This window comes from Leptinotarsa decemlineata, unplaced genomic scaffold, assembly GCF_025532065.1.
Source record: "Leptinotarsa decemlineata unplaced genomic scaffold, Ldec_3_MD MMD2_tig00001393_RagTag_RagTag, whole genome shotgun sequence".
Classification (NCBI taxonomy): Eukaryota; Metazoa; Arthropoda; class Insecta; order Coleoptera; family Chrysomelidae; genus Leptinotarsa; species Leptinotarsa decemlineata.
Genome location: NW_027412562.1, coordinates 12940561 through 12957180, shown reverse-complemented (window position 1 = coordinate 12957180; position 16620 = coordinate 12940561). Strand labels below are relative to the sequence as shown.

General features: G+C 31.7%; 2 protein-coding genes across 2 annotated transcripts; one reads left to right on the top strand and one right to left on the bottom strand.

The window, feature by feature from the left end:
- Nucleotides 1–2459: 2459 nt before the first annotated feature.
- RpS25 (Ribosomal protein S25) lies at nucleotides 2460–6159 on the bottom strand. Its single transcript, XM_023161274.2, has 4 exons — nucleotides 6046–6159; nucleotides 5654–5746; nucleotides 5410–5593; nucleotides 2460–2669 (listed from the first exon to the last, which is right to left on the bottom strand). Exons 1-4 carry the CDS (start codon nucleotides 6046–6048, stop codon nucleotides 2590–2592), a joined length of 360 nt encoding a protein of 119 aa, XP_023017042.1. The 5' UTR covers nucleotides 6049–6159; the 3' UTR covers nucleotides 2460–2589.
- A 2289-nt stretch (nucleotides 6160–8448) lies between these two features.
- Nucleotides 8449–10742, top strand: LOC141482538 (THAP domain-containing protein 2-like). Its single transcript, XM_074176017.1, has 3 exons — nucleotides 8449–8694; nucleotides 9113–9314; nucleotides 9509–10742. The coding sequence occupies exons 1-3, from the start codon at nucleotides 8624–8626 to the stop codon at nucleotides 9605–9607; spliced, it is 372 nt and encodes a 123-aa protein (XP_074032118.1). The 5' UTR covers nucleotides 8449–8623; the 3' UTR covers nucleotides 9608–10742.
- Nucleotides 10743–16620: the final 5878 nt, after the last annotated feature.

Below are 16620 nucleotides of genomic sequence, written 5' to 3'. Positions count from 1 at the left end.
GAATTATATATATAGATATTTGAAACTATAGGACATGCTATTCTAAATTTCGTTAATACATCGTTAACTACTGGTGAAATTCTACAAAGTTTGAAAATTAGCACTATTGTACCAATTCAAAAAGTTCCTAATACCAATAAAGCTGATGAATTTCGCCCAATCAATACATTACCACCTATCGAAAAATTACTCGAAGTGGCTGTATACGATCAATTATTACATCATGTTGAGTCAAATTGTATTTTAATGAATAATCAGTCAGGATTTCGAAAACAGTTTTCATGCGAGTCCGCGTTACAATTAACTTTATGCCATATAAAAACTCAATTGGATAATAAGAAATATGTAATTACTGTGTTCCTTGATCTGAAGAGAGCATTCGAAACCAAAATAAAATATTGTTGGATAAACTCAAGCAATATGGGATAAGGGGCAAGGTATACCAGTGGCTAAATAACTACCTCCAGCAACGTAGCCAATAAAGGGTACGTTTCAAGTCTGAAGTTTCGTCTGAGTTAGATAATGATGTTGGCATTCCACAGGGAAGTGTTTTGGGCCCATTATTGTTTCTATTATACATTAATGATATTAACCTCTTTGTGGAATGCGAATTCATTAACCTCTTTGCTGATGATACCTTAATTGCTTGTAGTGGCGTCTGCCTAGATACGGCTATTCAAAAAATGAATAATGTTTTACAATCAATTAGCAAGTATTTGAGTTTGAATAAATTGAAATTGAATGTGTCTAAAAGTCAGGCTATGATATTCACAAGTAAATACAGATATGATACCATTAATATTAATAGCCTTAACCTAAACATCAATAATGAACAAATTGAAATTGTATCGAATATCAAGTATTTGGACTTCCAGTTGGATAACTTTCTGAACTTCAATACCCATTTCAATTATATTCATAAAAAAAATTTCAAAAAAACTTTATTTTTTCTCTCGTATAGCCCAGGAATTATCAACCGAAACAAAAATCACGGTATATAATTCAATTATTCAGCCGCATTTTGATTATTGCTCATCAGCCCTGTTTTTGTTTGATCTTACTAAGCTGAATATGCTACAAAAACTTCAAAATCGTGGCATGAGAATAATTCTGAGAACTAATCGTCTCACCCCCATAAGATCTATGTTAGCAACGCTTAATTGGTTCTCAGTCGAAAAAAGATTGTATTATTTCACAATGATTTTTGTATATAAAATATTGAATAACCTGGCTCCTGTTTACTTTCATACATTTATAATATTGAATAGAGACATTCACACTTATAACACTCGGGGTAAAAATGACATTCACATTAGCAGCACTGCTTATCGCAGTACTATGAACTCTTTATTTTTCAAAGGTTTCCAAGAATTTAATAAACTACCAGACTTCATTAAAACATCATCATCGTTGAATTTGTTTAAAAAACAATTGAAAGAACTTATTAAGATGAAATAGATAACGTATTGAAAGCAATTCTTGTAATTTTTGTAATTCTACTAATTCTATTTTTAAAATTGTGATTTTCGTATATTATTGCTGCATTGTATTTCTTTTTTTTTGTGTTTGTCTAATGTTGTATATATACACCGTTGATTTATTGGGATATATATGTATATTAGGGTTACCTATTTTTGAAATAAAGATCTATCTAAATCTAAATCCTAGTTTCTTCATTCAATTCTGAAGAGTTTTGTCACAGCAGCTCACGTTATTACCGGAAGTATTCAATTTCTTCCCTATGATTTCAGTTGTAGGAATCTCATATTGCTTTTGTAACAGTCGTATATTGTTTTTTTCCATGATTTTATTGGGTTTGTTTCTGACATTTTACGTACAGTTGAGAAAGGAATTTCGGTCAAATCTGATGTTACTTGTAATAGTTTGTTTCCCTCGAAACCGAATTCGAGATGTAGATTCTTATATGCATTGAAACATATTCAAATGCATCCGAATCTTATTCACTGGTATCTCTTTTTCGCATTGTTCACCATTGCTATTGGAATCACTACTCTTGATATTATTGTATTATTTTGAGAATGTCCATATAGGACGAAACTGCAGTAACGTTAGTTACAATTAAAAGTGGTAAAAAGAATAGAAATTTTCATTTCTCTTTACATTGAAATATTTTGTTTGTTCATCAATGAACACACCATGAAAACCAAATACCATGAAAAAACTTATGCAACTCCCAATAAAAATGTTTTGAAAATAAAATAGTGAAGTAAATATCTTGAGCTAGAACTGAATAAATTGATAGCTGATAATGAGGGTCGAAAACAAACATAATTGATTGCTCCTTTTAATATTTAGCACACTCTTGTTAATTTATTCGGCCATTAACATAAAAATGTGTATTTATCAAAATTTATATACTGGGTGTCATATTAAAATCAAGACCTTGATTCTGAATGAATTTTTTGAATGCAGTATTTTTTATATGTAAGGATATACACTCCATTTTCCTTCACTTTAATGGATCTATATTCAACAATATCCCTTTAAAGAAATAATCTGATACAAAGAATTAAAATTCATACAGTTTTTTTTTGGCTTTTATTTTACAAGATACATTCTATCTTCAAATTAGGCAACTGGATCATCCCCTTTTGTTGTTCTTGTGTAGATCAGCTGTGCCCTATGCTGTACAACTTGTTTAATCAATCCTGAAAACGAAAATAAAAAGCTGTTAAAAATTTTTATTGAATACGAATGTTCAATTTTAATGCAAGTATAACACTCAGACTCATTAAATCAGTTTTAGCTATCACTGATATTCAAGCAAAAAGGAATCATCATAGTATATAATCCAAAGACAGAGCATCCTTTGCACAAATGTTATTCAATTTAAAAATTGTAAACATAATGAATATACCCAAGTGGTACTGCCTAGTTGGGCAGTACTACTCATCGTTTCAAACACATGCATGGTGTTTATTAAACACGCAGCAAAAAATTAAGGGACTATTCTAGGGATATTTTGTCCTTTGATTATTTTTGATAGGCCCTTTGTTTTCAAAGAATTTCGACAATAACAATTTTGGTAATTTTACAATTAATAACGTAGTGGAATTGGCCGCGGTGGTAGTGCGCCCGACTCGGAAGATCGTGGGTTCGATTCCTGCCTCGACCAGATATTTTTCTCGAGAGAATTTATCTGGTTGAAGCTGGAATGATTCTCCAACCGTGTTAGGAATCACATGTTTAAAGGTAAGACCTCGTTAGTCCTTAGCTCGCACAAGTTTCTCAACTTCTGAGAGTTGTCGTTCGTATGGGGGAGACAGCTGATTAACGGAAAAACATATTTTAAACAGAAAAGAATAACATACTACACTGAACCTACAAGTAATAAAAAATCTAACACTTCCGTTGGTACCTATTAACAACATTCCGATTACTACAAACGGCTGCAGATATTTAATTTGAATAGTATGTCTCGTAAGTGATCATTTGTATGTGTTGAATAGGTTGAAACTGATGACCTTTGACATGCATTTTCTGTGTTAAATATTTAAAGTCTTGTAAGTGAAGTCCTCTATCATGAGTGGCTATAGTAACGCAGAGCCTGCTTGATCACCAGACTTAAATTCCCCTGGATTATTTCCTATGGGGCCACCTAGAGTCACTAATTTATACCACTCTAGTGGAAGATTTGAGAAATTGGATAATTGCTGGATTTAACGCAATCAGAAACAATCCTGGTGTTTTTGAGAGTTCGGGAGTCAAAAAGGAGAAGATTGGTTTCTTTCATCTTGTAGATTAAGAAACGTTAGATGTAATTATGTAATTTTTGGTAATAAATTGTTATGGTCGAAATTCTTTTTCGCCCCGTATCTTCAAAACAATTGCAGTCATCACCCGAAGAAGATTGTAGATACTACCAATCGAAACGTTGTGAACTAACGTGGCTTGGAATCTCTCAACTGTTTTTATTTACTTTTTTCATTTCTTTATTTTTATTTATTATTTGTTCTAATTTGACTTGTATTTTATTACACTATTATTTCATTTCAGGTTTTTTTGCTTAAAATAATTGTTATTTTCAGCTATTCATTTTTAATTCTTCTTTTTAGTTGTTTCAGGGATTTCAAATCATTTTATATAGTCGAAAATGAAAGTCCGAACTAGTGAAATTCATCATGAAACATTGTCAATCACCTTCAAACAAAAGTGTCACATTTGTATCACTGCATGCCTGAAACAAATATTCTATAGTGAAACACAGCTGCATTCATCAAACTATTACGAGAAAATCTTTCCTTTGCGATAAAAGCTGAAGATTGGCATATTGTTAGGGACGATCAATATACTTCTTAGTTGATTTGAAAACCAATTTTACACTGCATTCAGCGCAGTGCTTTCTGCTTTTTCATCTTAAACGCAGAAAATCAAGTGACAGCTATTATTTATTATTACTAGCAGGCAATATAATTTTATTTTATGAAGAACCAGGATCTGAATGCACTCAGTTTTCTAAAGCCCTTAACAAATTCATGACAACATTGTCAAAAGGACAATATCACATCTCCGGTCTCACTCCTTACGAGTATGAAATCTTCAAGAAACCACATTTGACGTGTTAAATGTACCTTCTTAAAAAAACACATACATTTCTTCTGAAATATTTTGGCCTGGCTTGAATACGCCATGGATAACCACAGTCTATTATATGGAACAAACCTAAATCATCTTGTATATACCTTTCAATACTTTAATCCCATTTCATTATTTTCATTAAGCAGTAAATTTAATACAATAAGTAGATCGTTTTGATAGTCCTTGTAATAAAACAAAATGTTCAGGCAGAAATCTCTGATAGGGTTTTCATAAAGTTAGGCTCGAACACTGTAGACCGTCAGAGTGGAAGACTTTAAGCTGATTGTTACATTGCATATGAAAAGGTGTAGCCTGATTTTGGCTAAATCGGATATGCGAACAGTAAACAAGTTGCTCCAAAGAAAGTATATTCAACAAACAATAAATATGGAATAACAAACATATTTTTGCCACATCTCGTTTCATAAAAGTATATGTATGAAAAGTTATAATGACGATTACATTCTCAATTTATACATTACATATGACATATAGTATATTTTTCAAATTCTTGCTATTATCTTTATTATTAGTTTTTTGTAGGTATGATCATTCACTAATATAATTTCGGTCTATGGTTAGTCAGAACAACCAACTGATTATGCAAGTCCCTTTAATGAATTAAGAAAGCTCAAGTTCAAAGCAAGACTCAATAGTAAGTCTAAAGTAAGCAAAAGTAGGTAAACCTTATGCCTCCACTAGACTGCTATTAGTGGACTATCATATTACAACATTAATTTCAAAATTATAATGTAGCCCCCTCTTTCCCAAGTGATATGACAATAGCTGGTTTGAGGAATAGATCCTTACCTTTTTGTTGTAACTCGATAAGAGCTCTCCTTGCGAGTGAGCCACGAATCTTCAAACGTTCAGAGACTACAGATGGGGTGATCAACTTATAGGATGGTACTTCTTTGTAGAGTTTATCATAAGTATCTTTATTAAAAAGTACTTGGTTATTTAGCTTGTCACGTACTTTTCCTTTAGACCACTTCTACATGAAAAATAGCATTATTAGTAAATATCCAAATTCAAACAAAATTCCCTACTTTACCTTCTTTTTCGCTTTGCCACCACCAGAACCCTCCTTCTTCTTTTGAGTTTTCTGTGGTTGTTTAGCACTGGACTTGGAATCCTTTTTGGGAGGCTAAAAAACAATGGAAATTTTCAAAATCCACCTTCGGCAATTTCTGAAGATTGAAGTAATGATTGCTTTTCAGACTCATTAAATCATTAAACAACCATGAAGATGGTCTTGACAATATTATCACATCATGTGCACATGGACTACTTTAGTTCTTACAAAAAAATATTGATTTCGAACTAATCATGATGAATTAGATACATTCATTCTAAATAGAGTAAAGTTACAAACTAAACATTAAACATTGCAAAGTTAATGATTTTTTTCTAAAAATTCAAGAAAACGAATAACTGAATACATACCATCTTGGAATATGAACACAAAAGAATAAGGATGCAAAACGGAAACTCGTTGACGGAAATTGAATTTACGTTATGTCAAAGTCACAGAATATCGGAACATTCTGTGTCAAAGTCAAAGTAGGAAACATTAAAAAACAAAAAGTGGCTTTGCAAGCTGCAATACGTCATTGATATATTCACGACATTCAACGAACCTTATTGTACATTGTACCTTTGAATGCCTTACTGGCATCCCGTATATGATGTCGAAAGCCCTGTACGCCTATTAGTAGGGTATTTCAAATATCTCGTTTATAGGTTAAATAAAATTCATGGAACACTGTCATGTACGTTAAATGCATTACCGGTTCGATCGGGTGTCAGCTTTAATGATAAGTTCAAGTATCACTATACTATAATTTCAAAATAGTAGGCACTACTGATGATAAAATATATAGAATCACAACCTTGACAACAATGTTTTCGTTTTAATGCATTAATATTTCTAAAAACTCATCACCTACTATAGATCAATCATTTTTACCCGTGGTGCGGCCAGCGACAAAGTAAAGTACTTCAATAGTCAACAACATGTACCAAACAAAATCAAAAAAGGATTTTGCGTTCGAATCCGGCGTAGTCGCACGCATTGTGCTCGCTCGGTGGTACACTGTACTCGAGTCTAGACGAGCCGCGAGCTATTTCGTTTGTTTTAACGCACAAGACTGAACGTTTCTTGATTCATCGATTACGCCTGCGATATTCTATGTATAATGGCGTAAGTATCATCTAAAAGTGCTACTCAAAGTAAGGCAATTGGTGGAAAACATAGTAGTTTTCAAGAAAAATAGGAGGAAGAATTTTCTTTTTACAAGTGAAAACTGTCATCGGAATAAAGCGATATAATTTATTTCGCCACTACACAAGCCGAAGCCTACCCTTCAAAATCGATTGAAAGAAAGAATAAAATAACTCATTTGAAATGATCAATTTATCGTTAACAAAATATAATAACGGCAGCTGTCGGGCAGAATGAGGCTATTACAAAAGCATCGTACCAGCATCGTACTTGTTAGAAGACCTTTACATTAGGTCACATGGTTGCCGCGCGACTTCCATACTAAAAAAAACCGCGTGGCTGTCGCGCGACCTAGTGTAAAAGCGTCACATACTCTGCAGCCCGAGCTGACACCCATATTGTTCTGTGTGGCCCTATGCCAGAAAAGTTTGACGACTGCTGAATTATACAATAAAAAGGATTGCTAATGTTTGCATACACTTTTGGGCAATTTCGGTTCCATATACAGTGTCACACATAAAGATCGTGAGATATGGATTTTTTTAATAGACAAAATGAAAATTTTATTTCTCAGTTAGTTTGTGCTTGAAAAATTATAAAAACTGCTTCTTTTCTTCTGTCATGTCTTACCCTGTCAAATTAATTGGATATTTCTTTTTTCGAAAACCCTCAAAAAATCGTTTTTTTTGTAAATTTCTAAAAACTTCAAAAAAAAAGTTGCTCAGTTTCCAATTGTATACCCTTGCTCGAAATTTGGACTTCAAATTTTATAATTTTCATGAATATGGGCAATACCTTGCCCAGAAAATACCCGCATTGGCCTGTTACCTGGAAGATAAATAAATACATCTCCAGAATATCGTCTTTGTTGTTGCAAAGTTCATTTAAATTTTTTCATTCATTGTTAAACTGATTAGAATTTTCAATGTATAGTCGTTAATATGTTAGTAATCGAATAAACGTATTTCTCTTCATTCTTATATTACACTCGCAGTCCTTTTTTTAGTAAATTTGTATCCCATTAGCTGCAGATGAGTTCGAAATATTTTGGTGCATTTTACTCCCAGTGTGACTGTTAGAAGTGAACTGTTAGTAAATTTAATTAATCTTTTATTCGTTATTTTCATCATTAGATGTAAATAACATTATCTCAATAATCTTATACCCGAATTCATCAGTCAGTTTGCCGTCCTTTCCGTTCTATACAAACTATAGTCCTTTCATTCACAGACTTCTTCTTCTTCCAAACAAATCGAAACATTTGATAAAATTGTGGAATCAACTCTTCAAGAAATATCTAAACATTTCTGATCTAAACGATTCTGATTTATGTTGGAAGTAATTGTTCAAACTTGACTATCAATTATTATTCCACTAAATTAAATTGTTTTATGATGAATAAGCAATTAAAAATTGACTGTTAAAAATAAATCCTTCATATATTTCATGATGATTTTGTGAATTATTTCCTGACCGTGAAAACCTTCGATCTAACTTTGAAACCTTAACGGGGAGAAGAGGTCATATCAAGAAGAAGAAGAACTCAGGTACGTCTTTCCGGTGATGATTACCGGAGTGAAAGAGAGTAACTAGAATATTCAATGAAAGACACCCAAATCGTCTTAGATTAGGTAAAAGAGGGGATACATAACGCCAACCTCTGCGTACGAATCGAGTTTGTGACCGATTTCCGAGTGGCCGCCATATTGTTGGTGCTAAACATTGATCTTGGTGCTTGTTCGATTTTGTGCAATTATTGAGTGTATTTTGAACTATTTTGTGGGTGAGTTCTGTATAAACATGGTGAAGTGCTCATCTTACTATTGTAGTAGTAATAGCGAGAAAAAGGAAACCGGTATATCATTTCACAGGTGAGAAAACATCAGTACATTTAGGAACAGTAGGCCAAACATGGATATTATGTGAAAACTATGAATGCAAATGTCTAGATTTTCAAGTATGTAACTCAGTGGTGGATAATCTACGGTTAAAGAAGATTTCAGTGCTTACTTTGTGAATTTTCATTCATAATTTTATAATAGACTTCAGATTCACCTTGAAAGTTCCATTTTTTTGCATAGGCGTGCATTTATAGCAGGGTCAGATCGAGTGAAAATTTGGAATATCTTGAAAATACATTTTTGATTGAAAAAAATGAATGACTACATTGTGGACCCTAGACAAATTAAATATTTCTTTTCTATTTCATTGAAAATGATCTGTGCAATACATTACTCATATTACAAGAAAATTTTATAGATTATTATTAATAACTATTTCATTTTTCAGATTTCCTAGAAATGAAGATAGACGGGCCATTTGGGTAGCTAATATGAAGATTTCAAACTGGTCCCCATCAAAAAACGATCGTATTTGCTCAAAACATTTTGAAACCTGTTATTTTTATAGAACTGAGGAAAAAACGAAATTGTTGAATGAAGCTGTACCCACTATTTTCCCAGAACGACCTTCAAGTCTTCAGTCAATACAGGTATACTGCAAAAACAATTTGATAACCTTAATATTTCAAACCTTATTGATACTCTCTATTTAGAGGCCAGTCGACAATGTCTTTCAGCTAAATAGAGATTAAAGAATATGCATTTTTTGTTCAGCAGATTGAAAGTATTTAAGAGTACCTTACCATAAAGAGAGTTGTGTACTAAACAAATTTTTATTTTCCAGAAAAACAGGAAACGAATTAGACCCCAAACACCAGAACCTTATCCATCAACAAGTGCTCAACTGCAAAGAGATACACCCCACAAAATTAAAAGATTTTGAAGATTGTGAAGGCACAGTCCGTTTTATTAAATATATCAACACCGCTTTTGATATTTTAAACTCGAGAACTGTGCAAGCACCTTGCTATAAAAAAGCTTTGTTGCGAAATTCAATGAATATATTTGTGCTTTGAAATTTCCCAATAATGAAAAAATAATAAATTCACCTAGAAAAACTGACTTTATTTTAGATCTCAAAAGTGCAGTGGATCTGTTTGATGACATAGTATGGCATAAAGAACTTTTGATTTATTTTCCTCTCTATAAAATGAGTCAAGACCATATAGAACTCTTTTTTTCTTCAATTCGTTCTAGAGGGGGTTGGAACAATAATCCAACCGCCCGTCAATTTATGGCTGCATATAAACGTCTCCTTATAAGAACGGAAGTGAGAAGTGGGGGCATAGGTAATTGTCTACCTTTAGAACAAATTTCTATTCTATCGGTTTCACGTACAACCAATAAAACTCCTGAGGAGCAAATAAATAGTTCAATACCAATTATAACGGAAGACAATTTATTAGAAACCGAAAAAGAAGCTCAATCACTAGAAACAATTTTTTCTGAACATAGTTATATCATGAACACCAATGTTTTATCTCATTGCTCAGAAGAAATTGTAACCTATATAGCTGGTTTTGTTACTAAACATTTGTCGATGAAAATGAAATGTGAATCATGTGTTACTGGCTTAATAGGTAACAAAGCGAATTTTCTTAATTCCCTTATTTCCCAAAAAACTGAAGGCGGATTAATATATCCCTCATCTGATGTTAAAATTTGCCAGACTAGTGAAAAACTTATAAGACACAACCACGAAGATTTGCCAAAAGGAAATAATGTTAAAAAATTAACCAATACTATATTGAGACAATGTCTTTCGGTTGATATGTTTCAATGTCTGAATAACCACATCTTAGACAATGAAGTCAATCATGTCTACTTTTTAATAAAATCAATTATTGAAAAATATTTGAATATAAGGATACACTTCATAATGAAAAAGCAGAGTGAAGCAAAAGATGCTATTCGAAACTATTTCACTAAAATGATTTTATTTAAAGGGCAGTAGGGCTATATTGTACAATTTTGGATGTATGTATGTATATAACAATATAATAAATATGTTTACTTATTACGAGTTTGATTGTTAATATTTTGAATTAATTTATAATGCTTTATGAAGTTACAATTTTTTTTATAGAAATATTCAAAGTTGAAACTTCAATATACCTCAGGTTATTCATAATAATTGGTATTAAGTGAATTAATCTGAAAGTGCAATAAATATAAGTCTTAAAATTCAATTAATGTGTCAAGTGAAATACAAACACTTTTTCTAGACCCTAACACCAAAACTGATGTTTTCACTTGACGCACGTTTCGCTAACAGTATTAATTTTCTTCTGAAGATGCTAGTTAGCGCAACGCGCGTCAAGTGCAAATATATCAGTTTTGGTGTTAGGGTAATTAATATCTAGAAGTAGTTTCAACTTTTACACCAAAGGTTCCAATCTCATCGTTTATAGGTGAAATACCTATAACAATACACCGGAAGTCTTTTATTTATTTATTACTTTTACTCAAGACTCCATATGATGAGGCGATAAAATAATTCAGTCCATACTGCTTTGATATATAGATTATGGAAGGATTATGTCTTGAACCCTTCTCATAGATACGCCACTGGCGTTTAGCGTTTGGTGCAGATTTGCCTCAGCATGCTGTTGGTTGTTACGAGTCCATATATCTTTCCTTGTCTAAGCAAATCGTCCAGTCATAAGTAACAGCACGGTACATAAAATAAACCAAGTTTTCAATCGGGCTGGAGCAGTAACCACATATTTTTTAAAGAACAATATACGAAGAAGGAACGAAAATAACCAGACTATATTAGATTACTTCAGAAATAATCCAAATAGTAGTTTGAGGGATGCCAGCTTAGATTTAAACTTACCTAGGGAGAATGTTAGGCGATGTCTGAAGAAAAATAAATTGAGGCCATTTAAACCAAAGTTTTTACATACTCTGGAACTAGGTGATCAAGAAAAACGATTGGAATTCTACTTATGGGCCCAGGGCGAGTATCTTAATGACAGGCAATTTTTAAAGAAAATTTTATTTAGTGATGAAGCTAGTTTCACAACAAATGGAGTGGTTTCATCACAAAATATTCGCTATTGGGCCACTGAAAATCCTAACTGGGTGATAAACTGTAAAAGGCAGTATTCAGAAAAAGTGAACGTTTGGTGTGGAATACTGAATGAAAGGATAATTGGACCATTCTTTTTCGACGGCAACATGAATGGCGCAATTTTCCTACAATTTTTAAGGAATGAATTTTCGGATGCAATAGATGAACTTCCCCTTGCAAAAACAAGAAATTTATATTTTCAGTTAGATGGTTGTTCCATACATAATGCGGGAATTGTGAAGAGTTGGCTGAATCAAAATTACCCTAATCGTTAGATAGGAAGGGGGAGTACATTAATTGGATGGCCACCAAGATCGCCTAACCTTACTTCACTCGATTTTTTCCTTTGGGGTTATGTTACACATAAGGTTTACAAATCACGACCAAGGAATCGAGTGGAACTGTGCACCAGAATTCAGCAAGCTTGCGATGCAATTACTCCACAACAATTGAGGAATACTTTAAAAAATATTCGTAAGCGATATGATAAATGCATTGAATTGGATGGAGGTTTGGTGGAGGCCACCAGAATATGAATTGCACTCATTTATTTTTCAATTCGGTATCTTCTTGGTTTCTATTTTTACATTGATTGTGAATAAAAGATTGTTTTCCGCTAGTTTGTAGCAATTAGAAAAATGTACTTACAGTTAGTTTTTTGTAGATTCATTTGAAATTATTGACACTAAAGTTTGTTGTGATAAACTGATTGATTGATATGGTTCGACATACATTATGAAAGGAAATTGATTCTCCCATAAACGTTTCATGAATTTTATTTGAATAAATAATATTTTGTTGAATATTGCCCCTAATCCAGTGGTGTAGTAAGAACGTTGCTAAAATTCCATTGAACAACATATTTTTCAAATTTTATTCCTTTATAACTTTTTTATTACCAAACAGATTTCGATGAAACTGTCAGTAATATTTCAAGACATCCTGAATCCAGTGGAGTATACAGAATTTTCATAAAATTCCTGAACATGAATTGGTGGGTTGATTAAACGGCATATTTTTCAAATTTCATTCCTTTATAACTTTTTTATTGATTGACGCATTTCAACGTAATTTACATGTTACCCATTTGAAAATGTCACAAATCCAGTGGTGTAGTCAGAGTTTTTCTAAAAAAATCGCTAGTAATTTTTTTAGATTTTTGACCTTGAAAAATAATATTAGTTGGCCCTGGAAATTGAGATTTATTCATGATATTTGGTGTCCTAATAGACTTTTTGAATATCTACCTAACAAAAAAAATCATTCCAATCGGTTAAAAAAAGTAAGTTTTATAAGGGTGCTTCCAACTTAAATGGGTCACACTGTATATATATATATATATATATATATATATATATATATATATATATATACATCCCGATATCAATATGGCATCCATACATTGAATGCGCTGATAGGGCGTCCATCATAATTTGAAGAATTTACCGAATATATTTCATGGTAAGTACTAGAAAACTGATTTCTGTAGGCTGGCATGACATTTTTACCACCATAAAAAAATTGAGTTCACTATTGATTCGATAGTAGAGCGTCCGTCCGTCAAACATTCATAAGAACTCCTCAGTATACACCATCATCAGACATCTGATTGATAATAGGGAGTCCAATAAGTATATTTTCATACATGAAATAGATTATTGGGAATCCTTACAACGTTGCCAATATTTACCGCATTAAATGTAGGCAGCAAGTGGGTTTTAATTTCTTCACATCTGTTTTTCAACAAGCGTTGTGCCAACGACAAATTGCGTATGGATTTCAGGTAGCCGGTATGTATTTCATTTTTACATAGGTACCAAGTGATATTGACTGATCATGAAAAGTTTATTCCATAACGAAATTTTCAATATCATTCGATAATTTTTGTCTTGGTTGGCATATTTCCATTTTAACACTGTATGATATTTAAGCGAGCCGAATATAATGATAGGAGAAGTGAAACCGACACATGCATGGTGTGATTATTGAAAGTTCAACTTTAATTACAAAAAGTTCATTGTATATTTCCATTAGAAAACAGCAAGAATTCAAAGTATTCAAACTAGTTGAAGACGCCAAAATGACAGACGATAGGATAAATAATATGAATTACCAAAGAATGTAAATATTCACGGCCGTAGATGACAGTGTAAAATCTGTTTTCAGCGTTTGCGTGGTTTGCAGGTTTTTATGCCTGACGTTTCGTCTACTACTGCGGTATACATTATCAGAGGCGATGTGGTAACGGTTGCAAAGCCCGAGTTCGTGGTCGAGTTGTTGTTCCCGTTAACTGAGTTATTGAGCATTGAAAAATTTGGTTGTTGAAAATTGGACGTGCCTGAGTGTTTTGTTGAGCACAGTCATATTTACTCAGTGTCATATTTATTCCATTTGGCTGATACACACTACACAGGATAGCCATCTAGAAGGCATCAAGACCTGTCAAGATTCATTTCCGTGTATGGTATACGATTTTTCGAGTCATGCATTTTTCAATATTTCTTTAAGGACTGACCTAAATATTTTTTAATTTTTTCTAGAGTTTTTCGTTTTTAATACGCTTTTATTAGGTCGACCTGTATGTATGTATGTAACTATGTAGTCAAATCTAAGAAAACTAATTTAACCATCTTTTAAAGATCGTAGCATTATGAAAATTGGCAGTTTTATGTGATTTTGATGACAATATGGTAGGTACTCTGGAGCTGATCTGATGATGGAGCCGGAAGATAGGCACTAGGATTCCATGATGAAATATCGTATCATAGTCGTGTTTGGTCTTGTAATGAACGTGAATCTCTTTTTATCAATGTGCTCCACAAGATCACATTATAAAAGTTCAAAAACATTATATTTTGTTCATTATGATTTTTTTTAGTAACATAACATATTGTTTCAATTTTTCTATATATTTATCATTATATCCTGTTTCTGTATCAAATAAAGACATTCGGTAAGTTGAACAAACTGTTTTAGCGCAATTTGTTTATAAATTGTGTATGACCGTATGGGAATTCAAAAAATTTTTATCTTCATAATATGATATTCAGAAAAAAATACGATTTTTAATTGTTTATGAACGTTTTTTTATATATCTCGAATGTTCAAATGATTATTCGGAGAATGTTTTCTATTTTGAAAATCATAATTGACATTTCTCTACAAATTGACAGAAACATTTTTCATAATTAATTTTATCATTTATTACCAAAACAATTTATTATTAACGCATTCTTAACCGTCAGAGTTAGTATCTGAGTTTGATACGTAGAATGCCTGAATCAGTTTTCGATATACTGGATGGTTAGTATTTTGTTGATCAACAATCATGCCGTACTCGAAGTTGAAATTGTCATCATCCCAACAACATCGGATGCACTCATCACTGTTTTTCTACTGCTTTAAGTTTTACTGCAGTTAGATACCTACTATGCAACTACAATGAACTAGTTTCAGTAATTCTAAACCTGCCAATGATTATGGTGTTTTCATGGGCAAAAACAGAGTCTCTGTTTTTTCTCATCCCCAATCTGTAGCTGTTGAAAGATTGTTAAGCTATGTTTGAACTTGACTAATCTGATCAAGAAGTGCTTTTTTCCGAACTTTCTTCAGCAGTCTCCGAAAATTATGGTTGAGGTGTCATTCGATTCGGAATAGCGTCTAGAAAGTTTTTGGGAACGGACAACTTTCGGAAATGAAAATAGCAAAAGTTATAAACAATTTAGTGAAAAATAAAAAACGGGTTTAGTTATTTCAAAACTAATTGAGATTTTCAAATTCGAAAATAGGAAGAAATTTTCTATAATAAAGTCTTAACTCCCGGAACTGTATGACCAATATTTATAATTTTCCCGAAGCCCTGAAAATGAGATCGTAATCGGATGTTTGGCCGCCGTGAACCGTGCCTGTTTGGGCCGTTTTTACAAAAAAAAATTTGGCATATAAAATTTATAAATCAAGGAATGAAAGAATTCAGGCAGATACTCAAATGCTAAATTAACAATAATCTGTCGGTGAAAATGTTTATTGCAATTATTCGATTTATTACGCTATTGTTAATATTTTTATTTTCACCACTAGTTGACAATTTTTTTTTAAATGTTTTTAAATGTTTTCAATTATTTGGAACAAAAAAAATTAAAATTTTTAAAATTTTTCATTGTTTTATAAATAAACAATTTGTAATAAACAAATGAATTTTTTCATTTCATTTTTGTTCTTGTTGCAATTAATGAATGAAAAACAACCCTGTATTTTTTTTTAATTTTTTTAATTTTTTATCGAATTTTATAAATTTTGGCGCTCTATAATCAATCTATTTTTTCATCATTTAAATTATTATATTCATTAAACTAATGGAGATACAATGAAAAATCGCTAGACTCATTTTTTCTCCATTAATAAAAGAATATATTCAGCTGAAGTTTGATTTTTTTTATAAAATTATTCATTCGAATTATTCTAATTTTTTACAAATTTTTTTTTTGAAATATTGACAATTAGTGGTAAAAAAATTGTAAATTAACAAATGCGGTTTTTTGCATTGCACACAATTTTTCAAGAAACGCTATTTTTTTTTAATCATAATTTTTATTAAAGATTAGGATCCAAAATAAATTCAAATATGTTATAAACGCATTTGTTTATAACAAATTTTTAAACAATAGGTGATGAAAAAAATATTTTTATGTAGCTTCTGATTTGAAAAAAAAATATACTAATAATAATAATCAAAAAAAAATTGTTCTTCGATTATTTAATAAACTTTTTAATTCAAAAATGCAGTAAATGGTTAATAAATAACTGAAAAATAATAATTT